Source organism: Suillus subaureus (genome assembly GCF_016647635.1).
Source record: "Suillus subaureus strain MN1 chromosome Unknown BJ212scaffold_20, whole genome shotgun sequence".
Taxonomy (NCBI): Eukaryota; Fungi; Basidiomycota; class Agaricomycetes; order Boletales; family Suillaceae; genus Suillus; species Suillus subaureus.
In genome coordinates, this window is record NW_024538576.1 from 315,058 (window position 1) to 342,376 (window position 27,319).

The 27,319-nt window shown below is 48.8% G+C and overlaps 10 protein-coding genes and 2 non-coding genes across 12 annotated transcripts; 5 read left to right on the forward strand and 7 right to left on the reverse strand.

The window, feature by feature from the left end:
- Window positions 1-1,115: 1,115 nt before the first annotated feature.
- Window positions 1,116-1,877, forward strand: BJ212DRAFT_1273977 (uncharacterized protein; the record flags this gene model as incomplete). Its single annotated transcript, XM_041331127.1, has 5 exons — window positions 1,116-1,204; window positions 1,257-1,335; window positions 1,382-1,433; window positions 1,486-1,702; window positions 1,763-1,877. The coding sequence occupies 5 exons, from the start codon at window positions 1,116-1,118 to the stop codon at window positions 1,875-1,877; spliced, it is 552 nt and encodes a 183-aa protein (XP_041191984.1).
- Window positions 1,878-2,404: 527 nt separating this feature from the next.
- Window positions 2,405-4,694, reverse strand: BJ212DRAFT_1361134 (uncharacterized protein). The gene is made up of 6 exons (XM_041335904.1): window positions 4,511-4,694; window positions 4,350-4,455; window positions 4,196-4,295; window positions 3,796-4,093; window positions 3,629-3,739; window positions 2,405-3,576 (listed from the first exon to the last, which is right to left on the reverse strand). Exons 1-6 carry the CDS (start codon window positions 4,580-4,582, stop codon window positions 2,803-2,805), a joined length of 1,461 nt encoding a protein of 486 aa, XP_041191985.1. The 5' UTR covers window positions 4,583-4,694; the 3' UTR covers window positions 2,405-2,802.
- Window positions 4,695-5,230: 536 nt separating this feature from the next.
- Window positions 5,231-5,302, reverse strand: BJ212DRAFT_t79. The gene has a single exon. It is a non-coding gene; the product is annotated as a tRNA-Met (tRNA).
- A 464-nt stretch (window positions 5,303-5,766) lies between these two features.
- Window positions 5,767-8,493, reverse strand: BJ212DRAFT_1432016 (Bestrophin, RFP-TM, chloride channel-domain-containing protein). The gene is made up of 12 exons (XM_041337700.1): window positions 8,146-8,493; window positions 7,954-8,093; window positions 7,242-7,900; window positions 7,133-7,187; window positions 6,997-7,078; window positions 6,901-6,949; window positions 6,787-6,843; window positions 6,662-6,707; window positions 6,601-6,609; window positions 6,514-6,533; window positions 6,412-6,442; window positions 5,767-6,363 (listed from the first exon to the last, which is right to left on the reverse strand). Exons 1-12 carry the CDS (start codon window positions 8,361-8,363, stop codon window positions 6,191-6,193), a joined length of 1,539 nt encoding a protein of 512 aa, XP_041191986.1. The 5' UTR covers window positions 8,364-8,493; the 3' UTR covers window positions 5,767-6,190.
- A 592-nt stretch (window positions 8,494-9,085) lies between these two features.
- On the forward strand, window positions 9,086-11,560 carry BJ212DRAFT_1447496 (glycyl-tRNA synthetase; the record flags this gene model as incomplete). Its single annotated transcript, XM_041338406.1, has 11 exons — window positions 9,086-9,188; window positions 9,248-9,639; window positions 9,687-9,832; window positions 9,885-10,616; window positions 10,673-10,758; window positions 10,808-10,917; window positions 10,979-11,072; window positions 11,130-11,252; window positions 11,311-11,338; window positions 11,418-11,485; window positions 11,511-11,560. The coding sequence occupies 11 exons, from the start codon at window positions 9,086-9,088 to the stop codon at window positions 11,558-11,560; spliced, it is 1,932 nt and encodes a 643-aa protein (XP_041191987.1).
- A 1,615-nt stretch (window positions 11,561-13,175) lies between these two features.
- On the forward strand, window positions 13,176-14,336 carry BJ212DRAFT_1361153 (uncharacterized protein). Its single transcript, XM_041335905.1, has 2 exons — window positions 13,176-13,616; window positions 13,680-14,336. The coding sequence occupies exons 1-2, from the start codon at window positions 13,449-13,451 to the stop codon at window positions 13,836-13,838; spliced, it is 327 nt and encodes a 108-aa protein (XP_041191988.1). The 5' UTR covers window positions 13,176-13,448; the 3' UTR covers window positions 13,839-14,336.
- Window positions 14,337-16,640: 2,304 nt separating this feature from the next.
- Window positions 16,641-17,687, reverse strand: BJ212DRAFT_344711 (uncharacterized protein). The gene is made up of 2 exons (XM_041342966.1): window positions 16,827-17,687; window positions 16,641-16,773 (listed from the first exon to the last, which is right to left on the reverse strand). The coding sequence occupies exons 1-2, from the start codon at window positions 17,406-17,408 to the stop codon at window positions 16,735-16,737; spliced, it is 621 nt and encodes a 206-aa protein (XP_041191989.1). The 5' UTR covers window positions 17,409-17,687; the 3' UTR covers window positions 16,641-16,734.
- On the reverse strand, window positions 17,640-21,217 carry BJ212DRAFT_1512291 (uncharacterized protein; the record flags this gene model as incomplete). Its single annotated transcript, XM_041341656.1, has 15 exons — window positions 17,640-18,315; window positions 18,363-18,493; window positions 18,543-18,684; window positions 18,728-18,804; window positions 18,859-18,944; window positions 18,996-19,323; window positions 19,370-19,570; window positions 19,638-19,873; window positions 19,935-20,044; window positions 20,099-20,217; window positions 20,269-20,508; window positions 20,549-20,651; window positions 20,729-20,854; window positions 20,902-21,054; window positions 21,107-21,217. 15 exons carry the CDS (start codon window positions 21,215-21,217, stop codon window positions 17,968-17,970), a joined length of 2,511 nt encoding a protein of 836 aa, XP_041191990.1. The 3' UTR covers window positions 17,640-17,967.
- A 252-nt stretch (window positions 21,218-21,469) lies between these two features.
- Window positions 21,470-22,881, reverse strand: BJ212DRAFT_1273695 (acyl-CoA N-acyltransferase; the record flags this gene model as incomplete). Its single annotated transcript, XM_041331111.1, has 4 exons — window positions 21,470-21,547; window positions 21,600-21,736; window positions 21,790-21,889; window positions 21,937-22,881. The coding sequence occupies 4 exons, from the start codon at window positions 22,879-22,881 to the stop codon at window positions 21,470-21,472; spliced, it is 1,260 nt and encodes a 419-aa protein (XP_041191991.1).
- A 581-nt stretch (window positions 22,882-23,462) lies between these two features.
- On the forward strand, window positions 23,463-25,504 carry BJ212DRAFT_1273693 (Hsp70 protein-domain-containing protein; the record flags this gene model as incomplete). Its single annotated transcript, XM_041331110.1, has 4 exons — window positions 23,463-23,573; window positions 23,646-23,726; window positions 23,778-23,860; window positions 23,911-25,504. The coding sequence occupies 4 exons, from the start codon at window positions 23,463-23,465 to the stop codon at window positions 25,502-25,504; spliced, it is 1,869 nt and encodes a 622-aa protein (XP_041191992.1).
- An 81-nt stretch (window positions 25,505-25,585) lies between these two features.
- BJ212DRAFT_1447500 (cytidine deaminase-like protein) lies at window positions 25,586-26,263 on the reverse strand (the record flags this gene model as incomplete). The annotated part of the gene is made up of 3 exons (XM_041338407.1): window positions 25,586-25,618; window positions 25,682-25,862; window positions 25,998-26,263. The coding sequence occupies 3 exons, from the start codon at window positions 26,261-26,263 to the stop codon at window positions 25,586-25,588; spliced, it is 480 nt and encodes a 159-aa protein (XP_041191993.1).
- Window positions 26,264-26,410: 147 nt separating this feature from the next.
- On the forward strand, window positions 26,411-26,513 carry BJ212DRAFT_t78. Its single transcript has one exon. It is a non-coding gene; the product is annotated as a tRNA-Met (tRNA).
- The last annotated feature ends 806 nt before the right edge of the window (window positions 26,514-27,319 follow it).

Sequence of the window (27,319 nt, forward strand, 5' to 3'; positions counted from 1 at the left end):
TCATAGGAATAGAGACTAGAGTATATTGCATTGTGGAGCAAACCATACATTGACACCATCGATGAGGATAATGAGAGGATGGCGCGAACGTCGAACTTGTGAGCCGGAGTTGCGATAGCTTCGAGGATGCAGACCGATATGGAACTCAAATTCGCCTATAAAATATTCGACAGAATGCAACTGTCAGCTGGAGGCAAAGCTGAGATCTCAAAGGCCTGTATCCGACCTGCTCCGTGAGTGCAAGTAGTCGCGAGAATGCAATGCTGCAGAGTGACACACTTCCGGCGGAAAGCCTGCTGGCAGTGGCACCGATATGATTCTGGAATCCCGTAAGACCGCAAGTCACAACACTGAAATGAACCCTGATCCCTGATGTGTAGCAGACGTTCTACCATCTTGCTTACAACGTGCTCAGTACCCGCCAGGTAGTGCAATGGTTTCTTGGGCTTTAACAAATAAATCACTCCATCACTATCAGAGCAATAAGAATTGAAGATCACCGCAAGCAACAGACACAAGAAGGGAACTTACACAGTCCATTCTCGCAGAGAATGTCGTGATTCCTTGGAGAGCTACATTGGTCTTCACGAGCGCCTCATGGACAAAAACAGCCCCAAACCGAGTGGCAATCAATCACCGACACGTTTCGAAGGTGCGCTTCCGGGAAAGTCCAAAATAATAAAGTTCGTCTTCCCTTTCATACTCCCTCAAATTCTAGCATCTCCTGCAGCCGTCCTCACCATTCAGCATATTCCTGATGATTACACCCGTATTCTCTGCAGCACATGTTTCTCGATGGGAAAACGTAAGCGAGGACGACCGTCGTCCGCGTCGTAAACGAACACGATTATCAGATGGAGAGGAACAAACAGAGACGGACGCGGACGCAGACGCAGACGTGGATATTGATTCTGAACCTTCACCTGCACCGCGCCGAGTGAAACCTTTGCCTGCCCATGTGCATGGTCATCGTCAACAGTCCGACGGAGAGCTTCCTACACAAACATCCACAAAAGAAAGTTCGCACGGTCAGTACATACCGACGGGTCGCAGTCTCAGACGTTGCAAGTTCAGACCTTCTTATATACCACCACGTACACCCAGATTCTGCAAGGATGGCAGTAAAAACGCATACTTGGGTTACCCTTTGGTTTGTCCTTACTGCTCCTGTCATCTTCTGGGATGTAGGATACTGTTTCATGCGGTATGTATCCTTATCCTTATTTCATGCTCTCGAATTAACAGAATTACACAAGTCCACGATCCATGCTTGGGGGAGACCTCCACTGGATCTGGAAACCGTACGAAATATACCAGAATATTGATTTTGTGAGTGTACTTCCCTGACAAACCACATCTTGTAATCGACGACCTTGACTAGGTCTATGGTATCAAAGCTCTAGAGGAGAATGATGGGTTCACAAACGCACAATGTTCGTGCCTCTCGAGCTCAATTACTCTGACTGACTAACTTCCCCCTTTTAGCTTTCCTCAATATCGTAGAGACACTCATGAATCTCGCATATGTGTACTTGGCACACGTCTCGGGCTGGTCTCCTGCTCCCCTCATTGGGTTTGCAGCAGCGACCATGACGTTGTCTAAAACAGTTTTATACTGGGCACAGGAATACTATTGCGGCTTCTGTGCCATCGGACACAACAACCTGTCTGATATAATCATATACTGGATCATACCTAATGGGTACGTGTTCGTTTTTCATTGGTTTGGTTTGACACGTCATAACTGTTCTTTTCGGTGTAGATTATGGATCGTCGTCCCTAGCTTGATCGTTATGAGACTAGGAAAGGATCTCGCTGCCTCACTCCATGTTGCGGAGCGCGCTGCGACCAAGACTGCTTCTGGAAAGCAGAAATGATGGACTCCCCAGACTACCGAATGAGATGAAATGGTTTATTTACAGTTATAATCTATCGGTTTATGTACGCTTGGTTGTTGTATCTATTGCTCTGGAATGGATTTGGCTTATTTGCTTGCGTTTTTTTTGCTGTGATTCAGTCCGGAGCTTGTTGCGTGGATCGTCCTGCTAGGCGATCCCTGTTTATCGGTCAGGGTAATTTATCTTTCACACATCTTTGACGATGATTGTACTGTGTCCTTTTGGATGGGGATGTCCTCTCTACAACATCCGGTCGCGGCCTTGTTGTTTTGCTCCCAATCACCCGTGCATTATTAACATGACGACAGGCGTATGCAGTACGATATAATACATGTGGGTTAAGCCACCGTGCCAGCTCAAAGTGGCTTATGCTGTTTGCGCGGGCGAAGCTCGCATCCTCAGTGGCGAGACGAGATGCGATCAAACGGATTCTACACGGAATCGCCAGCATACATGAAGATCCTTTGCCGACTTGGGCTTCTCCCCGAGGGCGAAAGAAACCTGCAGGATCATGCAAAAGATAATGATATTCCATGATTCATTCCACCTTGTGTTACATCCAATAATTATTATACATACACCAAAGAAATAAAAAGTCCGGGGAGATGCCTCACTAATATGTCACAAAACAAAAACGAAAAGATCCAGTGGCAGTCTCAGAAATATAAGAAGACGACGACAATACCACAACAGGCATCAGGCAACAGGAAAGACGAAATAGCCTAATGCCAAAAAGGTGAGCGTGAGGTATGCAGTGGGTTCAATAGGTACATGATGGGTCGACGGCTGCCGTCGTGAGAAACGAGACGAAGAGATTGGAATACTTCGTGTGTTTTGCTTTGCTTTACTTGATCCACGCGGTCTATCGATGGCTTGAATTCCTGCGAGCCCTACCAGGAGGGATTCAATCCATCTCCATGTCCATTTCCATACCGTCCCATTGTTCCTCAGACTTCTTCACCGTGCCCGGGCCAGTGCCCTCCTCGACCTCCTCAGGCACGCTGAACGACACCACACCATCCTCTTCTTCGGATTTCCACCTGAACCGCGTGCTGCTCACCCGCCCGTGAATGTGCATGTTCGCAGATGTGATATCATCAACTTCGACGAGCTCACCGTCGTCGCTTGAATGAGAAGAAGCAGATATCGAACGCACAGATGAGCGCGGGTGGGACCATCCCGAACGTGATAAGGACGCAGAAGCTGACGGGAATGACGAAACGCCGTAAAACGAGGATGAGGTCGGCGAGCCCCAAGACTCTGAGTGCACGCTTACAGAGCCAAGAGCCAACAGATTCCTTGCGTCGGCATCTGTAGGAGCGGCGGGGACAGGCACTGGGGAGCTTAGAGCGCGAGAGTTCGGGGTGGTAGGTACGCCCAGGAGGCCTGGACGCAGTTGGGTGATGCCACCTGGGCCGGTGGCTTGGGGAATAGAATAGTCGTGTAGACGCGGTCCGGTTGATCCTGCGCGGCCCGAGCTGCTGAGAACGGAGGCTGCCGGAACAGAGCTGGATATCGGTTTCGAAGGAGACGAAGTGTCAGATCCTTCATGTGCGCTCCCGGGGGCAGGAGGCGGAACTATGCCGCCAGAGAGAAAGGTAGGCCAAAGGGAGCGATCTTCGGGAAGTGATGTCCCGTTTGTAGATGAGGGTGAAAGGTGCGACAAAATGGCGGCAGCCTAGGACATTTTCATTAGCACCTTTGTCAGCTGTCAAGCCAGGGGTAATGACCTCCAACAATTGGACTTGCTGATGTTTGCTAAGTACAAACTTGGAGGCTTCGCGCCACTGGGGAGTATGTTCCCAGCGATGTTTGATGAGACAAGAAGGATGCCGGTAGACCTGAAGGCTTCATGGTCACTTTCCACTCGAACAGCTCAAGGCATGAAAAAAACCACCTTCGAGCAGCTCTCGCACGTAAATATTGTGCCGCGCTTCTTTCCGCTCTTCCCACTCGTACCCAGACTGCTGTGAGTAGGAAGCGATGTCGACAATTCATTGTCGTCAAAACTCCCACCCTGTAGTGCAGCATCAGCCCTCTGCAGCGCAGTATTGGGATCAGGTCCTTGTGTTTCAAGGACACTTCGGGATACCACGTTCAGGGAAGTGCCATGATGGACACTACTGCTCGGAGGAGGAGAGGAAAGAGACAGGGTAGCAAGTGAGGATAAAGCTGCGCTCTGCAGGGACGCTGGTCTAGATGCCAAATTTGTAATGAGATTCAGACTCAAGCAGTGACAGGACATAAGGTGGAGGAGAAGAATTATAGGATATGAGGAAGCTAAATGTAGAACTTACGAAGGTCGGGTAGCTGCGTCTCGCGCATCGCTCAGTCTCCTTCTGGTCTTGCCAGTTGATGACAGACGACGATGCTTGGGACCAAAGTTGGTCCCAGATACTACAAGATTAGTAAGTACTTTGCACCGTAACATTTCTGTGACATTCATCATACCATGTAATGGTTGGACAACTATGTCCGTAGACTGAGGAATGGATATTGGCGAAGCACTCGCAGCAGCGACAGAGAGAGAAAGCAGACTCAGGTTTGAACGATCATTCTGGTAGTATATGAGCGAGCTTTTCTTCGTGGAAACGACATAACGATTAACTCACGGAATTTGGGGAATCTACCAGGAGCTGTGGCATTGCTGGGGATGGAGAGCTGGAATCTGAGGTACAAGACATAATAGGATTTACAAGAATTAATACAAGCTCATGACAGAACAGAAACAAGGGGATTCGAACACGATATTCACGGTTTGGCGCAATTGGTGGTCATTCGATCCTCTCGCATATGTGCCACGAAATTTCAACGTCCGCCCAAATTTTGTCCCCAAAGGTCCCACTGAGCGCTTACTACTGCGGAACAAGGCCTACGGCGCCGACAGTCCTTACAAAGTGCTGAAGTATCTTAATCAGTCATCTCTCTCTGTGGAGAGACGAGTCTATCAAAATTATATCCTGGGGTTGATCTACCAACAAGTAGTTATCCATACCAGGCTCGAATCGGCAGTCCTTCCGTCGGCCCGCACCGAAATAGCGACCGCGGAACTTTGTTGCATAAAGACCTAAGCTTGTATGACACATCATTCAAAGCCCAGGCGTACTCCAGGCTATTCACTCAACCGAGACTATGAAACCATGTGAAACAAGGGCTGGACGTTAACAGAGAGTCTGCTTACTAGTAGCATACTGTTCGGAACTAAATTATGGGAATCACCAAAGGTTGTGTCCTGTTTGTCAACAGCTTTGAATGCTAACAAACCACAACAACGTTCCTCGCTTCCAAATTGAAATATGATAAAAACAAAAAACAAAAACAAAAACTATATATAGCAGCAACTGGTTTCGATCCAGTGACCTCAGGGTTATGAGCCCTGCACGCTTCCACTGCGTCATGCTGCTGTGCATACAGTTGCAGGCAACGATGTTATTCATGGCCTAGGCATACTATCTATGGTTCTACTTACACCGAGTCAACGCGGCCGGCCTCCTTCACAAAGCCCTGAATTAATCACGAGTAGAGCCTCGAAGCACCCATATACATACACTAGATTTCTAAATCATTCTTGCATGTAATGCAAAACATTTCACTCTAGATTCTCCCGTGCACTTCTAATATGCAATTCACAAACTTTGTCCTGGCAGGCGTTATCTTGCACCTTGAAGTTCCTGAACTCAATACATAGCTATCTCGAAGATAGGCGATTGGACTCGGCGACGGCGAGTTAGATATGAACAAGAATTCCATGTGCATAGAACAATTGAAATAAAGGAATCACCTATCAATTGCGTGAGTCATAGCCTACACAAGCACTGCATTGACGGAGCGCTCAGTGCATGCTGTTACTAATAAAGATATCCTTGTTCTTCGTCACCGCAAGGAACATTCTATTCAGCTAGATAGCGTCATTGTGAGGTATGGGCAGCTTGAAGTTTGAACTATATCACAGCTTTGCAAAACTTCTCGTTCGCACGACATAGCACAAAACCCTCAATTCAACATGATGGTGGTGGCGCTAGACCGGAGGATTAAAGTGAGTGAATAGCATCAAGCACAATAGCAGATATGGAGCAGCAGGAACATGTGCGAAAAGTCCTGAAATGATATTAGTAGTGAAATGTCCAATCAACATTTATGAAAAATCGACAACATTGAACATGGCAAAGAGAAAAGCACAAAGGAAAGGTACGAAAGCAAACAAGCAATACGTGAGCCTCATGTGTGGGGGCCTAGGATAGCCTAGGACGCGCGCATATGCACACCCTTTCACAAGCTCCGAGGTACCCGGATCACTGTAGCCTAAGCGCATCTCGCATCTTTGGTATACCCCGTTGGACCCACTCTGAGGGTGACACACGTTCCTCTGTATCCGAGCTCGCGAAAAGGAGGTCGTTCTCCGAGGAGAACGCCCACACACTAGGGTCAGGCGTAGGCATCGCCATGATAGCGCGAAGCTCTTTGCCTACATGGGGGTGTCAGTGGCAGTCCTGTGCGAGTGCAAGCATCTTACGTATTATATTTTGCACGAAGTAATCCATGTTCTGAAAATTAAGTTTGTCAATATCAAATTACTCGAGCATGTCCGAGGCAGCGATGACCGGACAGCACATACCAGATCATTTTTGTCATATCCTAGGTAGGTTAGGCGCATTGATATTGAGTATGTCGGATATCCCCGCTATCATGGAACAAAACTTACCAAAGGGATCTGAGAAGACACGTTGTGTGAGTGGATAATGCAATGGAATTACATCACGTACTTTCGATCTCCTCTCCAGCAACGAGGAAGCCAAAGAAGATAAAACTCTATTTTAAAAGATAAGCATTGAACGATAGGGAGATGCGACTCCGGGCAGGTGATGACAATGATCCTATCAGGACTTACCGCGACAACAGTGGCAGGGATCGTGACCCATTTCAACGTTGACCAGACCTGGAACGGCTATATTTGTAAAGGTCGTCAATGACCGCTGCATGGGAGAGGACAGATCCTCCGTACCAAAGCCAAACAATATACAACAGTTACCAGCCACAAATGAATGGAATATCTATGCTAAAATGAGTTCCCCGCGAGAACGATGAAATCAGGGCTTACGAAAATGGTATTGGGGTAGTGAGGATCCTTTCTAGACCAGTTAGAGCATCCACAAGCTGGGTGATTGTTGCCAGTAGGACAGCTGCGGGTTCAATAGTAAGAAGTGTGCAGAAATTGGGGACAGCGATGAACGGACTGGTAGTTGGTGCATCGACGACCTTGCGAGATTGCAGGGCAGAGACGTAAGAGCCCTAAGGCACCAGATTTAGATCTTGAAACACAGATCTTTATGGAAAAACGCCAACCAAATACAATGAGATTTCCAAGGGAATGTTGTACGAATGTTGACCTCGGTGATTGCGCATCATAGCTCTCCGTCTCGCTGCCCTCCTTCCTTTCACAGCATCCCCGTTCTTATCCACCCCGTCCTTAGCCAGCATCCGGACCAGTAGCGAGAATGGGAATAGATCGAACAGCGAGTACTTTGGAGGATTCATAGCAGGGGCTAGCCTGATGTCATCGGGGCCTGCAGACAATTTAACGCCCTTTTGGGAACGCTCGTCGGTGTGAAGCGTCTTTTCTGTCGCAAAAGTCGCCACCCGGAGGGATGGTGTACGTGTGGTAGTCGGGAGCGGAAGTTGACCCGGAGCCGGCGCTCGCCTCGTGAGCCCTGATCCATGGAAGTGCCCTGAACGTGGTGATCCAGGAACATCATCACTGGTGCCACTTGTCCCATTGAGATCGACGGCGGAAGGGATTGTCGGTGGAAGCGCATATGTAGGAAGGAACTTAACCAAGTAATACAAATCCTCGTAGTAGATGCCATCTTCGCCACGCAAATAGTGCTTAACGGCGACGGCGAATGCTTCGAGCAGGTTCATGGCGGATTTCTTCTCAATCAGAGTCTTCGCCTTGTATTCCTCCTGCTGGTCTGGGAGTGCCTGAGTACTCGGATACGCGTTATCTATAAGCGGGAGATCAACCATCATCGAAGGTAACCACGAGGCTAATGTGTACCTGGAATATGTAGCCACACGGTGCGAGCGAAGGTACGGCTTCCGAGCACAATCTGTGACCAAAGCCTTCGTCCCTCGTTGTAACGTTCGAAACTGGAAGTAGTCCTGTAGGAAATGACGAAACCAAGGACAGTACCAAATCTAGACAAGAACTGTAAAAACACCCTGGCTTCCCATGAGAGGTGAGACATACACGGTGATAAGAGTTGGCTGCAACGCCAAATTATGGACGTTATGGCTGATCACACAGATAGCAGTCGACCAAGCGCCAAAGAAGATTAAGATGTGCCAGCATCTGAAGAGCGCCGTGGCCAACAACGCATGTCCAAACGAGGACCAGGTAGATGGTCCTAGTACTACGTCCGGCGAATTTGGATTGTAAACCGGAGCACCCTGGTAATTGAAGGACATGAGCACCTGTCAGCACACCCGCAGGGAGACGAGTAAAACAAGAATGAGAAAGAGCTCAAGCGAGCTACCAGAAAACTGACGAGTCCTCCAGCCGGGTGTGTTGGGTCGCTTGCGGGGCCTTTACGTCACTTTAGAAAAAATTTGCTTACCGCACGTGGGGAGCTCGACATCCAGGTTGAGTGCATTTACTAAGTAACAAATTTACACGGATGGGGATGGTAACGGACGGGTACAAGTCTGGAGCGCTGTTAGGTTGCCAAAGATCAAGCCACACGTTGGAAGCGCGTGCAGCTGGGAAAATGATAATGTCCCTGCCAGCCATCAGTTCTTGGCGCTGCAGCCAAGACCTTTTGAAGTAAGACCTGTCCACCTATAGCAGAAGGTATAACTGTCGAGCCAGGACCCAGGATGTGCATACACATAATGTTACCTGTCCGCGAACAAGATGATCATTGCCGGCACCGACAGACCCCAAGGCTTCAGCGCTCCGAGTTAGCCCATTACATAACGTTTTCAAGTTTCATTGGACCAGTGACCTGCTTAGAGCTCGGACGCATGTGATTGGTGGAGAAAAGACCAGTAGATTATCTGAGTCGGCGATCAACGTGACCAGCGGTATGCGAGTCAGATCAATTGGTTTCTCCACTACACTCTCCACATATTTTCCAACTCCTCGAAACCTTCATCTGTTCTTATCAACGAGACGCTACAGTCATTCTGACATGTCGGTCGTCAATAAATCGTTTCATCCATTCGACAAATCTCGTCTGGATGCTCTCCTGAATCGCAGATTTTTCTATGCACCAGCTTTTGAAATCTATGGCGGTAAGCGACACGTTATTATTGTGATCTACAATTGTGATATAGACAACCTGCATTCACAGGTGTTGCTGGCCTCTATGACTATGGCCCACCAGGCTCGTCACTGCAAGCCAATATCATGGCGGAATGGAGAAAGCATTTCATCATCGAGGATCATATGTTGGAACTTGATACCACCATCATGACTCCTGCTCCCGTCTTCGAGACGTCTGGCCACGTCGCTAGGTTTGCAGACTGGATGGTCAAGGATACCAAGACTGGTGATGTCCTTCGTGCAGATCACCTCGTCAAAAGCGTCCTAGAAGCGCGTCTTGCCGGCGATCGGGAAGCTCGCGGGTTGGCTGCCCAACCGAAAGATGATGAAAAGGACAAAAAGAGAAAGAAAAAAGCGAAAACTGTTGTAGTCCAGCTTGCGGACGAGCTTGTGAAAGAGTTTGAGAGCATCCTTGCCCAGGCGCGTCTTAATCTCTCGTCTGATACTTCTTCATAATTTTGGAACAGCTAGATAACTATTCTGGTCCTGAAATCGGCGATCTCTGCCGAAAATATGACATTCGAAACCCTGATACTGACAACGAGGTTGGCGAGCCTCAGCAATTCAATCTGATGTTTGCTAGCAGTATCGGTCCCACAGGCCAACATCCTGGGTAAGTCCACCCTCTATCCATGCATCGGGGATGTTGAGACACGTTGTCCAAGTTACCTCCGGCCAGAAACCGCTCAAGGTCACTTCCTCAACTTCTCCCGCCTTCTCGAATTCAACAACGGTCGTGTACCGTTCGCATCCGCTCAAATCGGTCGTTCCTTTAGAAACGAAATCTCTCCCCGCGCTGGCTTGCTCCGGGTCCGAGAATTCACCATGGGTGAAATCGAGCACTTTGTCGATCCCGAGGATAAGAGCCACGAAAAATTCCGCGAAGTGCGTGATACCGTGCTCAGCCTCCTCGATCGACATGTGCAAGTCAGTGGTAGCACTCAAGTCACTCAGATGACTATCGGTGAAGCTGTAGACAAGGGTATCGTGGCGAACGAGACACTTGGCTACTTCCTTGTCCGCATCAATCTTTTCCTTATTAAGATCGGTATCAACCCAAAACGCCTGCGGTTCCGACAGCACATGGGGAACGAGATGGCACACTATGCTACAGATTGTTGGGATGCAGAGATAGAGAACGCAACAGGTTGGACCGAGTGCGTTGGTTGCGCAGACCGAGCGGCGTATGACTTGTCGGTGCACTCGGCAAGGACTGGCCAGCCGCTTGTTGTCAGACAAGCGCTAAAGGAGCCGATAGTAACCGAAAAGGAGGTACCAGAATTCAACAAAAAGGTCGTTGGCAAGACTTATGGGCGCGATGCTAGCCTTCTGCAAAAGGCCGTCGGTGAAATGGATGAATCGCAGCTTACCAAGCTAAAGGGTGAACTTGCCCAAGGGTCCGTATCTCCTTGTATCCCTCGTTTTCATGGATTCACCAAGGCTCTTTGTACAGCCAAGCGACAATTTCTACCGAAGGGAAGGAGTTCACCATCACCCCCGATCTGTTGGCGATCGAACGCAAGACATTTAAGCAATCGAGTGCGCTTACATTTTGTGCCATGGGTTTGCCCGATTTAACCTTTGGCAGTTCGCGAATTCACACCGAATGTCATCGAGCCTTCATTTGGTTTCGGTCGCATCCTGTATACTTTGCTTGAACATAGTTTCTGGTGCAGAGAACAGGATATAGAACGTGGGGTGAGTATATTAGTCAATCACTTGATTAGGTGAACCGGCGCTTACTCCAGGATGCCCCAAGGTCCTGTCACTACCTCCCGTCGTCGCTCCCACGAAAGTTCTCATCGTCCCCCTAAGTGCCAAGGAAGAATTCGATCCCCTCGTCCAGGAAGTTTGTGCGTCAAAACATGTTTCTTTGCAAAAGCACCCTCGATGCTGACTGCGGGCCCCAGCCACCAAATTACGGAAAGCTGGTATCTTCTCTCGTGTAGATGATTCCAATACCTCGATTGGTAAACGCTACGCCCGCAACGACGAATTGGGCACACCATTTGGTGTTACACTGGACTTTGCCTGTGAGCATTCTTTCACGAGCTCCGCTGACCCTGCAAACTTTAATTCGACCACAAACAGCTGTTCAGAACCGGACGATGACTCTCCGGTACGTCTGTGGCGGTCCGCGGCCGACGGTTCGCTTCTTTCTGGCGATACGTTTGACTAACTTTACCTTCTCCATGTAGTGAGCGCGATACGACAGACCAGCTCATCGGTCCCATCGACGATGTGATTACAGTTCTCACGGAGCTAGGTACAGGGCATTATTGACTGGCCAGCTGCTTGTGAACGCCTGCCTGCATACGATGGCGTACAAGCCGTCGACTAAATTGGGATGGTTTGAAATGATGTGTAACTTTGTATTACGTTCATTAGCGTCATCAACGGGATGTGGTGATGGGGTAAAGATATCCGAGGAGAAGTGAATATAGAGGATGTCCTACTGATAGCTGATACCACGCGTACATGCGTTAGAGGTGAATGTTCGAATCTCAGAATGCAACGCTCTGACTCCGTGAAGCGTTCCGGTCTAAGATACGAGGATTTTGTATCTTGTATCTGACACCGCGAGAGTTCTTTTCAGGAGGGAGGGAAATGAATGTCACGATCTTAATTTGCTGGAAAGAAGTCGTTCATAATGAACGACATACGTTGCGAGAGCGGCGTGGCGTGCTTCGTCATACTCGGGGGAAATACGGTGTCTGATGGGCATCCAGTTACACGCATCGATGAAATCAATTCACGTGTGATGTGAGCTGCCGTAAAGTCAAACACGAGTTTGACACCCCTGCAGAGATGAGTATTTGGAGGTAACAAAATGCTGTGGAGCAAAAACATCGACCAGGGAAAACGTCGAGCACACAAGTCAAATCTCACACCCACGTTCGGTACCGTGACGCGACTTTGGCGATGATCTCGCACATTGTCACCTGGGAGATATCCGTATATTCCTTTGGACCCGCAGGACCTCAGACTGCAACACCGTCGGAATCGTGTGACTCACGATAGAGACTAACAGCTGACAGAGTCAAGTGACTGTGACATCGCGGCAATCAGGAAAGGGCAGGCTTCGCTATGATAGATCGTAAGTAGGCCTTTGTTCATTAAGTATAGAAGAACGATCGAGGATGACAATGCGCTTACCGTCGGCCAGACCCTAGTATGACGACATGTTCGCCATTGATGAGATGTCATACTCTCTAATAATGCGCCAGGCGGCCGGTTCCGTTGCATTGTTGTGATAGTGAGGGCACGGCGCGGTGGGAAATAACGGAGCGCTTGCACAAGCCCAGAGAAGCAAAATTAAGACGGACTTGGCCGATGCCATATGCAGATAGCGAATAGCAGTGGTTCGCCCTAGTGGCGAAACTTTGCTGCATGATAAGTAAGATGCATTAACTCGTGGCTTTTTCACATTGAAAAGTTATTATTGAACTTACATCAATGAGTGTTGGGAAGACGGTGTACCTCGGGTTAATGTTTGCGGACCGTCATTGAGCTCAAGATCTCTTCAGAACTTCACTGAGGAGAGTTGATGAAATTCGTGAGAAAATGAAAGACATGCTGATTCCTGAGGAACGGGAAAAAGAACATGAAGGTAATCTGGGTATTTCCTAGGAGACCGCGCATAGACTTTATCGAAAGAGCAATTGAAGGACATCATTACGGTGAATAATTGGGAGCACAGGCCAGCCATCGAGTGAGATAACTGGGAAAGGACCCCCAAAATTTACGCGAAGCTTTTGACGGGAGACATGGGTAAGATACGCCTGCAGGCATTCGAAGCTCAGCCAAAATGGTAGTAAATCTTGTGGTGAGAGTGAGCTTATCGTTCATAAACGGATGTTTATGTACTAGTCGAGTTCTTCCATGTCCGCGCACGAAATAAGACCGAAAATAAGGGTCGTCCACACCGTAAGCAGATCTAGTACCTGCACATCCCTATGAGAACAATTTATGAGAGTAACCTCGATGACCTTCCCTGATCAGTGACTGACACCGCTGCACTAGTTTGTGTGACTGCGGCATCCCGCGGGAAATGAATCCGGCTCTTGACGCGTTACTTTATATAAGTTCAACCTCAAACATTATATATTTCTCTTCATCCTCAGATTGCAAGGTCTTTCAGGCTATTGCAAAGCTACCTTTGCCCTTTATTCGTTTCTTTATATTCCTTAGAGCCTTCACTTAGATTAGGCCTCCTTTTGTCTTTCACAATGACAACACATCAACCATCCAACTCTCAAGGCCTTCGTGCCGAAAAGCTTGTCGCTCTTCCAAGCTTGACATGCGGTCTCTCTTCATTACCCCAAGCCAAAAGCATGGACAGCGTGTCACTACATCCAAACATGTACGCGCAGCGGGCAGCTCAAAGTGAAGCCAAGGTACTTTCTTCGGTTCTCGCTATTCGTCCACTCGACATTGAACGCGTTTTTCCTCTCTCATAGCTGAAAAACGTCCTGTCCAAGACTGCCGCATCACACTCGCAAGCGCCTCCCCCCGTTCCTACCTACATGAATCCTGTACGTGATGCTAGACTGACCATGCCGAGAATTCATGCTGACCGCCGCCAATTTTTTTTTCCGGTCATTCTAGCCTCATCATAACTCAAATTCGTCCAATTCATCTCCGCCCTTGATGATGCGGAAACCTGTAAGTACCCGTCTCCAACTTGTTCTTCTCCATTCGTCTCATTCTGGAAACAATCAGAAACCAAAATTCTCGGCCTAATTGGCCTACCTAGACTTTCTTCCTTTTATATCTTCCTCTGCTGGGAACTATCGTAGATCTTGCATTACCACCATAAAGCGGCACACCTTCTCATCGTCCATCCTCATCCTCGTCACGTTATTGCATCGCATATAGACACATCGCATACCTATATTCATACCAGGGCATCTCTTTCATTCCCCGTGGTTTTTTTTGTTGCTTTTGTTTTGTTCCACCCAGCCCAGCGCTTCAGGTGAAGATTGGATTTTTAATACGGGTAGCGAGCTTATACTTGGCCCGGGAGGTCCTTTACTCTGCTACGCGTCTAGTCATCATAATTTAATGGATATTGGGTTTGTTGGGCAACTGATATTGGTGTGTGAGCATCGCTGACAGGCCTTCAAAATCTCAAGCCTAGGGCTGTTTCAAGGGACGGTGCTGGGCAGCCCTGGACGGTTCTAGCTTTCTATGTGGTCAACTTGGACCCACTATTGGGTAAGTACAGTCCACGTGCAAACTTAATTAAGAGAGGGATGACTGAGGACACGGCAACTGTAAGTGGCCTGCCGCAGTCTATTACGCGATAGGCTCTTCGAATCACTTCAGACTGCACCATACAGTCTTTATCAATCTCGTAGGTCCTCCTAGGCCTTACTCCTGAAACACCTTGATAGTAGTTTCTGATACCTGATCCGGAGTGCAAGGTTAGATCAGCTTCCGCCGATCTGCAACGTTGCATGCAGTTACCAGTAGTAATGTGCATCGAACGCCCATTGAATCAAATGCTTCTAATTTGCAACAAGGTCATCTGAGACGTATTCATCGGATACACTCCCTGTAAGTCAGGACTGAGACAAAAGACAGGGTTCCCGAGTCCTCGTCGGTCGGTAGCTACCACCCTGGTCCTGCCGTAATGATGCTGACAATGCGATCATTAAATGTTGGACGTTGAACCCTTGGAGTTGCGCGCCCCACAATTGCCAGCTGGTGCCCCACGTCACAGATTGGCATTACATCCTATGGGGGAGAGCATCGGAGTATCCCGTATGGTCCTTATCACCTACAGGATTCTGAAGACGATTGACAAAGTAAGTATTCTTTAGCTTTTACGTTTTGCGTTCTTAGAAGCATCATCGCCTTGCCCAATGAATACTCTCTGCGCTCCTCCCACGGTTCGGCGCGGGGTTAAGGGCGCCGAGTGCCATTGCGGCAGGTCGATAAACTTGAAAGTTCTTCCGGTCATGAGAAAGAATAGTTCATTTCTTTCCGAGTTGGTATGACAGACAAACACAACTTAATCTTGTTTTTGTGGCATAGGACACGTAACTTTGTCTCAAGATATGGTTACTGTCGACGATAAGGCTATGGGTCCCACATGTTTTGCACCAGCCCTGTGAGGGGTTCCTTCTTGCTACTGCCCCTGAGACATGCGTACAGTCTCAGAAGGCTTCGAGGGCCTCGTCGGCGAATCCCGATATATCATTTTCTCCACGGATCTTGGCTCTAGTGCTGTCAATCTTGGCGACGGGAGATTACCTCGGATGTTTTAGTCACGATCAATTGGGCTTAGGGTATGCATGCTGGTGGCTTACAGCATTTGCCACCGAGGATTTGAATGTTCTTTGTACCACCGTTGTCAATTCTTTGTACACAGCTTCACTAATGCGCATGACATATCTAGATCTCCTATGAGAAGCAGCAACAAGATTGTGAGAACACTCTTGGACTTGGCATACAATGTGTTCCCGTGCTGTGAATAGCAACCTGATCATGAAAGACAATGTAACATCCCATCCCCTGACCTACCTTTCCCTTATTCGAGGACTTTCCCAATTTGGTTCTTCGTTCAAGTCATTAGGGGCATACATCCTGCACGTTGCACGATTGGCTACAGTAGCTGGATCACGTCAAAGCCACCGTTTCCCTTCGCAACTACTAACCGTCCCATTCCCTCGTCGAAATCCACCCTGTCTCCACGAACACTATCACCAGCTTCAATCTCATATATAGCCTTGCCCGTCTCAAAGGCAGGGCCGAACTGCATCTCACGCGGGGGAATATATAGTAGACTTGGCCCGCACAATCGGACCTCCTGCCCAAAGACGCACAGTCCGCGCCCAGACGACCCCATACATATCTGCGTGCATTCCTGCCCCCTTAAACCCCTGTCTGCATCTCCTAGCACCCCGGGAACAAATGGAGATAGTCGGAGAAGCCGATATGGCAACCTGGACGGATGCTTTGCATCGTCATCGTTGCCTAGCGGAATAAGCATCGACAGAGCGATCCTGCCCGACTTGCCCTTGGGACGCGCAACGATTGTAAGGGAAGGCGTGTCCTGGGATGGCGGTACCGGAGCATCTGTGCCGGGCCAACCTCGAGGGACACAAGTTGTGAAGGACAACAGGCGAACTGATGGGCTCAGAATACATGAACACTTTGGTATGGGCGATCACCATCCGTCCCTGGGCAGGTACGTCAGGCACCGGGAATGCGCTAATGCATGTCTCCCATGCTACAAGGATATGGTCGGAGAAATGAACGAAGCCTAGAAATGGACCAAACTACAACATAATCACACGGGTCTGTTATTTGAAGTCGTACTTGGCGCACTCACCAGATCAGGTATACGTGGGAGAAGGGCAGTGCCTTCTGTTTGAGCACGCCAATCTAGGAGCTCAAGACCGCCACCGTCCTGCTCTGATGTAGTATCTAGGAAAAGGAGGTGCCGTGATATCCCTGCGACTGTGCCAGGGATGAGGGAGTAGTCGCATAGCTTGCTGAGGGCAGGCTTCAAGGCGAGAGAGAATACAGTAGGCATGTTTGTTTGGTCTGTTCACTGTCAGCGACCCTTTCGCTTTTGTACAAGAGGACGAGGGACTCACTTGTCCCTGCAACCAATGGCAATGATTCCCCGGCCCTCTAGTGTCCTTCACGACAGTGCAAGTATCATCACTCGGTGACGACCACTCTCCAACCTTTTGAAGCCCCTGTGTGGCCCCTGGCTGCCCAGAGATGAGCCAGTAGACCACTTTATTCCCATGGACAGTCAAGACCTGCGTTCCACCAGGGATAAGCAGGATCTGGTCAACAGTGTCTCGTTTTCTGCTCGAAACAATAACTTTAGGCGTGGATCGTGGCCAACGTTTCTCGAGGGAAAGAGCCAACAATGTCCGATGCTCCAGTTCTGCAGAAGGCAGAGCATGGAGAGCGCGCAAAGGGCCAGGGGGTGGAAGATGGCGAGCCAATACTTCAGTGCAGAATGCCACATACCAAACACTGCGAAGTTTAGACAGGAGATAGTAACGTTTGGAGGTCTGAGAAAGGTGGATGTGTCCGGATTCGTATGGAAACAAGTGTGATGGACCTACCTGTCTCAGTGTTAATATTTCTTGTACAGATAAGATTTGGAAGATCTGTAGGAGAATATCGTCGACCAAGTTATCTAAGCTCGGTGTGCGATGCATTACGGATAACAAGTGAGTGGACTGCACAGTGGTTGAACCAAGACCAGGAGTCACTCGTCATGCTCGCTGCAGAATGTTGTGATTCAGACTGCCTGTCCGACCCACTCGAGATCGCTAGTGACATGTCTGTGGTGGAAGTGAGGACAAAGAAAGCAGACATAAAAGAAATTGTGACGATGCTCGTCTTTTTGTGATGCGATCTGATTGCACGTTCAGCAGACATGCAAGCAACTCGTACAAGTGCTCAGTGAGAGGTAGTAGTAAATACAAGTTGCAGGCTCGTCTTTACCCAATGATTTTGAGTTCACGTGAATGGTCGTGACCGCGATGTCTCAGACCGTTCAAGTCGCGTGGCGTTATAACTTGACAGCAAGAGACCGCGCACGTAGTCAACGATCGCGACCGAGGCAATTAGATGAATTATCCGAGATCTAATCTGTCAAGATGAAGGGACTGGTTAACCATGATTGATGTTAACTCTACATTCCAATGCAAACTAGAAATACACCTGAGTCTTTGGTCTTTTCGACAACTTAACTTTCACTGGTTTCTTCTTCTTTCACTCCCTCTCGAAAACATACATATACGCCAATTTCTTCAGATCCCTGACGCTCGTTTCATCCGCTCGCACAACCTTCTCGTCGTTAAAAAGTACCCAATCTCCGACAGCATCATCTACATCCATCGCATCACCTCTCGGCATTCGAATATGTGCGACATAATGACCAGAATGAACACTGGGACCTTTGTGCGATATGAAGGCCTTCAACCTGTATCGAGCAGGCAAGCGCGATGAACCAGGTGGTACTTTTTTGGTTTCTGATGACGAGGTAGCGGGTGAGTTGTCTTCGCCAGTGTCATCGGGATGGTTAAATAGCCATTCGACGGCGCGTTCCACATTTCCATCCTACGACGTTGTTAGAATGAGAGTTAGGACGAACCAGAAAAACTCACTGTCTCCCTCAACGCCTTCTTTGCTTGCGCATTTGTGAAGCCCATGTCAGCAAGCATCGCTACCTGCTCCGCGGGTGGTTCTGGTGCACTACCAGTTCCTGATCCTGCTGTTTGAATGGGTATGTTGATGTCTAAGAAATCCTGTTAACTGAAATGTCGAGTAGGTTCATGTCGGCGCACCTGGGTCCTCCATGTGCATGATTAACCATTCCATCGCAACTTCGGCCCCAGCGTTTCCAGTTGAAATCAGAGCGTTCCGACAACTAACGGTCGGGAAGCCCATAGCCTCAAGCTGAGAGAGTGCTTCGGCGTCAACTTCGGGCTGCGAAGGAGCTGAAGTAGTTAGAACTATCTGGTAACTCCACTTCGCCAGACTGAAGTCCATGCCCGAGGTAGTTATCAAGATTGAGTTCATCATTCTCTGGAAGGATCACAGGTATATCTGCGATTCGGGGATGTTAGAATGGTATCAGATACCGACGCCGCAAAAGCTCACCTAGCTTCGTTGGGACCCAGTTCACAAGCTGGAACTTCTTTGCATGCAGTACTAGAACGTCAGGGAAAGTAGCAAACTGCATTTGCCTGAGTCTACCATTAGGCAACCTTTGGGTGGACCGAACGGTATGTGCATACCTCACGGCATTCACTTTTCCGCAGCCTCCTTCACACTGGTACTCCAGAGCCTCTTGTCCACTCGGTCCGAGCAATAGGTTCAAGCACTGCTCCAAAGAAACAGAGCGATACCGCTTCTTTCCAGGACCACTTTCGTCTGATGTACCGACAGTTGCTGTCTCTTGTTTTCCCGCTACCGTATCCACTTCGCCATCAGCGAGTTCTTGAGCAGGTACACCAAGGCTAAGGACGTCCATCGTGTCTACGCGGTACCTGACCCTGTGGCAGGACTGGCACTGGAGGCGTTGTTCGAGGCCAAAGGCAAACGTTTCGGTCGGTTCATATTCTTCTATGGATGATTAGCGCGAGTGATAAGTGAGACATCCCTCTAATACCTGATACGCCGCGAGTATTTTGGTGGTTGAATCGTCTGAGTACTGTCAACAGGTGACTAAAGAATTCTTCCGCATCCTGCTGGCGCATGGTAGAGAACTCAGCGTGGCCTTTACCAACAAGAGCCTTGAATCCTGCTGGCTTCAGGCCCGCCTGCCAAGGAGTATGTTCAGGTGTTGGGTGTGCGAGAGCGTCAGTTGGAGCTGCAGAGTGTGCGTCAAATGTCATATCCATAGTCTACAATATGGTTGACCTCGTCTTTCAACGTACCCTGTTCATGATCTGAGTGAGGCTTAGAGTATCGTCCGCTGAGCAAACCATCAGCGAGCTTGTACATCTGACATTCCAGGCAATCTGCAGGGAGGGCTTGAGTGCAATTCTCCCAGTGAGCTGCTGCTGCCGGAGAGATATAGGCGGAACTTGTGCCGGAAGGTCTTTTACCATAATAACGGATTTGGAAAAGAGGGAGTGAGAACAGTGTCTGAATAACAGAGGCCATATAGCAGCTGTGAGGAGCAATTGTTGTAAACAATAGTTGCTAAACATAAAAAAAGATCGAAAACATGCCTATTTCCAAGGTTGCTAAGACCTGTAGCACCAGCACCAAAGATCGGTTGAAGTGCAGAACCATCCTCGGCAGTAAGGGAGAAGTCAAACAGGAGGTTTTGCTCGATTTGCTGGTTTAAGACTCAGAATTGAGACGACAGCATTATGTTTCTCCAATAACGCACAAGCTCAGTCATACTCTTCTCGGTCTTCTTCTGTGCTGCGACATTGATACCAAAGGTACTGAGGTGGGTTACGAGCTCTGGGTCAATACGGGCGTCATTACATGCGTAGCAGTATACATCTTAGAAATTGGGTCAGATACATATCATGAGGGTGAGAAATAACGACTGACCAGCACCGCCCTCAGGCGTAATAGTTCCAAGTTTTACGCACACGGGATGCTGGGTCGTATTAAAATGTGCTAGTGCATGGCCGTTGCCGCCAGTGCCACCAAATTGGGCACGACCGCATCCAAGAGCACCACAAGTAAGGCAAAGCCAGAGATTTGAGGTAAGCTCGCAAGAGGCGCAATGCGCCAGACCTGATGTTAGAATGAAAATGCATTCTTGATCAGGAGTAGGTTGATTATCACCTTCTTGGGGTATAGCTCCACTCTGGAGCTTGCTCCAAACAAAGTGTGTGCTCGCAAGCTGTGATCTCCTCTTCCCAAGCTTTGACTTCAGATTGACGTGCCGATGAAAGCGATAGCATGACGCCATCAGTTAGACGCTTTGTCTGTGGTGGTAATATCAACGATGCTCATCAGAAAAGTAGCAAGTGAGTATACTTGCATTTGCAGCATCAATCGCTACTTCTTTCCCACCTTGCAGATCACACTTCCAACACTTGAACACAGTGGTATGTTCGTATTTATCCTCTTCGCGCTCCTCATTAATAGCAAGCTTTTTGATTTTAGCAGGTGGCTCCTCTCCATCGGCCTAACACGATTCCAGTGTATGTTGCACATAAATGCGTTGTCACTCACGCGATTGGAAGCCTTTTTCTTTGGGTTGCGCTTGACATTCAGAGTGAAGGAGTGTCCTGATCGGAGGACATGGTTACGCGTATGATGACGATCCGAGTCAAGACATGATCCATTAAAGCACACCAAACAAACGTCGATGCCCGTGGGGCCATCCTGCACAAGCGTGAACTCCGGAATTGTGTATCAGCCTCCTTAATCGACCTACCTGATTATCAAAACATTGCGTGCATTCTTCCCTATGAACTGACTGGCTTAGTTTCGGTTCTCTCAAGCCAGATATGTCGTGAGTATGAGGACAAGTTGCGGACGTCAACATAGCAGAAATACCCGTATTCGTTGTGGTTGAGTTGAGAGATCAGAACTCACAAGAGGAGCGCGATTTGGGACATTGTCACGTGGCTATCATAATATACATGAGTTCTGTCACACGAGTCATTGACATTCCTACGATTGCGACGCTATCTCGAGTTATCCTGGTCTCTACTCACTATCCCATTCCAGACGGTGTGCATCCAATTTATGCTATTTACAGGGTGTTTCGTTACCAACAGCTTGAAACGCATCATTGTCACAGCAAGTCCAGCCTGAAGAAACGCTCTCTGGAAACGCAGGCGAGTACAGAGCGTTTATAGGGAAAGTCAAAAATCTGGATCTAGACTTCAACAGACAGTCACAGTAGAATTGATACTCCCACTCACTGTGGCGATATGCATGGCCGAGTCAAATTGCACTTTGATGATGGAGGCATTCTCAGCTTTGGGCTCAGCCAACACAATTTCCGTGCGGGGATCCACCAGGAAGCAGTAGTGTATCAGGGCACGATGCCATAGATTGGCTGCATGATTATTTTTGGTAAGACCCGACTTGCACATAGTAATTATAACTTACTTCGTTGGGTACCACGGAACTTATCCTCTCCGACAAGGACGTGGAGGCCCCTGTCCCAGTCTCCAGGACCACCAGGAATGTAGGGCGCCACATGATTTTCCTTGCCTACCATTTTAGCCTATTTTCAGGAAAGTCCAAGATGCCCACCTTCAAATACGTGACCTCCGCATACCCCATGGGCTCGCCGTTCCAGCTCATTATTATAGGAAGAACACCAGGATCGTTCGCTACTTCCGTGACATATGCTCTGTGTTTCTCCAGCGAACCGCGTTCTCCCCACCCCTTGTTCACTCGCTCTGAATTATGCCAGCGATGAAACAAGTCTAGATGCTCTGAAGTATCCGATCCACTGCCGACGTCAAAGTACGTGAACTCTAGAGTCTCGCTTATGGATGGGCAAAATCGCCTAAATAACGTTTCTCTCGGTTTGGGCTTTGGTGGACGAAGAGGGTGCGCGGCAATGACAGTGGGTGTACGGGTGAATGACTGGATGGAGGCAAAAGGCGCAGCCGGAAGTGACGATGGAGGTAGCCAACCACGAGTATGGTATCCTTGTGTTCCCGCACCCTGCCAGAACGTGGCTCTGTGCAAGTATATCTCCTCCTTTGGGGCTGTAGGCGCATGCGCCGTGCGCCCGAGGCCAGATCGGAATAAATACGAACGTAGCTCTTCGCTATTGTTGATTGTCTGAGACAGTACGACCGGGATGGTTTCTTGATTGTGGTACAGTGTGAAGAGTGCATACACAGTTGCCCACATATCTTTCACGGATATGTCGTTTCTAGACGGCTGTGGTGAGGTGGAGGAAGGAAGGATCTCGATCACCTGAAAGCTTGGTACATGTGATGCAGTATTTTCAAACTGCGTGCCGACAGCTGAAAGGACAAGCTGCGCGGTCTGGTCGAGTAAATGATACTTGCACACAACCAGTCCATCGATGTTAATGAAATTTGTCGGCGACACAGAGTCTGCCTTGGCGATCATCACCGCACCATCTGGCAAGATGAATTCGTCCACCTTCTGATCATCACTGACAGAAATGTTTGTGAGTTTACTTTGTATGGGTGGGAGACATTGGCCAGCACGAGTCATCAGTACTGCTGTCAGTGAGTACAGGATAAAGCCTAAAAGCAAGCAGGTTGATCTGACAGACCTAGTAGTCTCCCCTAGACAGCCCTTTATAGACGAAGGAAGATAGTTGTTCCTAGATAAGACCACCAAAGTTGATTCACTCGATTCATGACTTTCAAGTGGCGTTCAACCTTATGGATATGCAGACGTCAGAGATTTAGCAAAGGCTTCGATTGCAATATTATTAATATTGGCGTATCACGTATCTGCCATTGATGATTGCCCCCTGAAATGATAAGGCAATCTGAGTTTCAATTTTAAACTTACTTCAAACTTGATGACATGCATCATCATCAAATATTCCCAACTGATCAAGCCTAATTTTTTGTGCTGCAATTGAGGAAATATTTCAGTGACCCATGATTAACTGTATGAAAATGAGGTTGTTAGATTGGCCTGTTGACAATATTATTTCAATATATAATAGTATTTTGCCTACAAATAAGGAATTTCTGACAATCACGTGATTGATTTTTTCTTATGTGCACTGGAAAGGAACTTTTGATCAGATCGTCCTCATACCCTTTGAACCTCCATAGAAAATGGCGCCCAATGGACTCGTCCCGAATGGAACTGCAGAGGCTCCGATCGAGGTCTCTGTAGTACCCTCCATTGTTGGCATCAACTTTGGTAACTCTTATGCGTCCATCGCAGTCTTAACAAAAGTGCGTTTGATTCTACTGTCAATCTCATAAAATCTCATATACAATTTTTTCTGAGGACAGGAAGGCATTGCCGAGTGCATAGCCAATGAGGATGGAGAGCGTCAGATTGCTTGTGCTATCTCGTTTCACGGGGAGGAGATGGTATGCGGTAACCTAATTCGTGTTCACGCCACTTAAGTTTTGTCTTCTCAGTATATCGGAAACCAAGCGAGGCACCAGCTGGTCAAAAACTCTCAAAATACTATCACCGGATTCCGTAACCTTTTGGGTAAAAAGTGCTTTTGGTGGCATTCATCATTGTATCCAGTCTGAAGGTATATGATAGGTTCTCAGAAGTACCACAGGCGGCTTTGTCTGTCTCTGCGCCGGCCATACAACACCCTTCGCTACCCGACACGGCAGCTTACAAGGTCAAGGTCCTGCAACCCGCACCTTCACCTCTTAAAACTACCGCTACCAATACACCTGCAGCGTCACAAGTTGCTACTCCACGCTCAGAGCCCATCGAGGTCGAGCGCATCCTGACTGTTTCCGAAGTGACCACAATATTCCTCGGTTCGCTCGTGCAGTCTGCTGAGGACTTCCTTGGGAAAAAAGTACTGGGCGCCGTAATCAGCGCCCCCTCATGGTTCGATGACGCCCAAAGAGAGGCGCTGATAAAAGCAGCAGAGGATGCTGGAATCCACGTCCTTCAATTGCTTGATGATGCAGGTGCGGTTGCCATCTGCACTGCTGCAGGATCAGAGGAGATCCCCTCTGACCGAACACAGCTCATTGTCGATCTCGGCGCATCATCCCTCGAACTGTCTGTCCTTTCAATCCGCGAGGGCCTCGCGTACTCACTCGCGACTATCTCGGATTCGTCTGTCGGTGGAGATGAGATCGATTCCAGGTTGATCAAATTCTTTGCAAAAGAATTCACCAAAAAAACCAAAACGCCATTAACTGTCGCGCCTGCATCTGATCTTCTTGATAAGCGCGCCGAGGCCAAACTCAGACTCGCAGTTGAGCACACAAAACGCACGCTTAGCGCGAGTCCTGGTGCCGCTACGTGTTCCGTAGAGTCACTTAAAGATGGTCTCGACTACACTGGTTCCATCAACCGGCTCCGATTTGACATGGAGGTGCGCTCGGTATATGACAAGGTCTACGCAAGGGTGAGGGAGGTTGCCGCGAGCGCAGGGACGGATTTGTATGACATTGACGAGATTGTATATATCGGCGGTTGCGCTTGCCTACCAGGCCTGGATGAGACTTTAGCTGGAGGTTTCACCGAAAACGTCATTACCCCCTTCAAGGCTGGCACGGTCGCTGGCGGTGGAATCGGTGATCCAACCACTATTCTGGCACGCGGCTGTGCCCTCCAAGCACAATTGCTTGTCGGCCTCGCTGGAGAAACCGAGGAGGTTCGCCAGGCATTCATCAAGGGCAATGGAACTAGCAGTGTTAGCGCTACGAGCCGTACTATCGGCCTTTTGGTTCCTCAGATGTCTGCAGAAGAGGGCGGCTTGGGTGGAGTGTGGGTTCCTCTCATTTTGAAGGAGACGCCTCTGCCATGCAGGCGCACTGTCACTGTGGAGGTGAATATCAGTGGGCCTGAAGATCGAGTTGGCTTCGAGCTCTGGGAAGTTAGCGAGGGAGTTAGGGTCGATCATGTCAAGCCTGAAAAATTCGAAGACGAAGAAGACGAGCCCCAGGACGAGGAGGAAGAAGAGTTAGAGGAGGTAAAGGAGAAGACGATCTCAAAAGAAGCATTCTTGGCTTCATTATCACTTTCGCCTTCCAACACTTCCAAGGGCAGGACGAAGGTGCAAGTACAGGCAATCATTAGCGGCAATGGTGCAGTAGATCTCAGCATAAGGGAGGTGACGAAGAACGGATTGGGAGAAGCTGTGACAGTGATAGTTGGGTCTTCATAATGGATCTTGCGATATTGCTGCGCCAAGGCATATTGTGACATAGACGTACACATTTTACCAGGCAGGTGTAGACAGATTTTTCTACTGGATCTCACCGATATCTTCGTTCCATTCCTGCACATAGATCATCAATTTTCGCAAACATGTCATCCGTAGTAGATCATCATGACAACGCACCTCCGGTTTTTCGACAATGAATTTCTTCATGAGCTCCTTGCATTCTGCATTATCAACCACTACGACCTCGATGCCTTGGCTTTTCAGCAGCTCTTCACCTCCCACCCAGTTCTCATTCTCTCCGATGACGACACGAGGGATCTTGTAAAGTAGAATTGCGCCTGTGCACATAATACAAGGGCTATTCATGTGGTGGGTTATGAGTAATTGATAGAGCTAACGACGGATGACAATCACTCCCACCTTAAGGTTGTGTACTTCGTTCATAACCAAGCACCATATATCAGATCCATCAGATACTACCAAACCCATTCACATCGCGAGTCTCACCATCGTGGATCCTCTATACACTTGTGCCTTGAGTCTCCCTGCATCCTCCAAGGCAGCTATCTCTCCATGCAACGTAGCCGACGACTTCTGAATGCGTGAGTTGTGCGAGCATCCCAAAACAACTGCATCTTTGGGATCTGTTGAAGATCCGTGATACACAAGGGCAGCGCCAATCGGGATCCCTCCCTCTTGGTAACTCTTACGTGCCTTTGCTAAAGCTGTGGAAAGTCCGAGCTTATCTATGCCGTCCATTGAGTGGTCTCGGAGCAAGCTGTTTGTATTCCTTGTCCCACGTCCTGACAGCTCATGGGACCTCGAGTCAGGGGTTAATTTCGGCCCGACGCCAAGTGCTTTTACGAGCATTGAAGTAATGTGACCCAATTACTCCCGAACTGTACAGCCCTGATGGCTCAGTTGGTTAGAGCGCAGGTCTCATATCTTAAATATGACCGAGTATATTCGGGCAATCCTGAGGTCGCAAGTTCGAACCTTGCTCAGGGCAGCTTTTTGGTGCTATTTAGTCTGTTTCCCATGTCAATTCCAATGTTGCATGAAACAACCTTTATCGGCTCCCACATTCAAATGCCCCAGCAAAATGTACAGAGCTGCTATCGACACGACCACCTGTAGCGCCCTGCCCACCTCCCACCAACCAAGTTCCTTCTCTACCCTTCCATTGTCCTGCTGTTGCCCTACGTGCCTCACATCCAACCAGGACCTTCCTCGTGCTCGCACTAACCCAGTGCTGCCGCCACGACCTATCGGTCTCTCAATTCCCACTTCGATCTCCTGTCGCCCTTGCGTGGTCACTTGCTCCCTGCACTTCCTTAGCCACCCCCTCCTCCAAGGGCAACATCCTGCAACCTCTCACTACCCTGGCACGCCAACACAGATCCTTCCTCGCCCTTCCATGAACCTAGTGTTGCACACCCGACCATGACCTTTCTCGTGTTACTGCTAACCTGGCGCCGCCACCGCGACCTACCGCGACCTCCCGCTGCTTACTTCGACCACCCGCACCTTGTCATTCGCAGCGCCTCGCGCAACCGCCTGCGATATCATATCTCGTTCTTTCCCTGGTTGGTATCCTGGTTCTGCGCTCTTCATCTCGTTCCCTTCGCACTACCCATACCTATATACATTTGATCTCATATGGTTAGACAATGTTCTTTAATATAATAATATTGTTAACTCGAGCATTGACTGGAGTTGAGTGTTGCGACGTTGAGTGCTCCCTCGGTTCATAAGCACCGCTGGTCCCGAACGACATACACATTCATTAGGCTTCAATTTATAATTAAGCAGGTA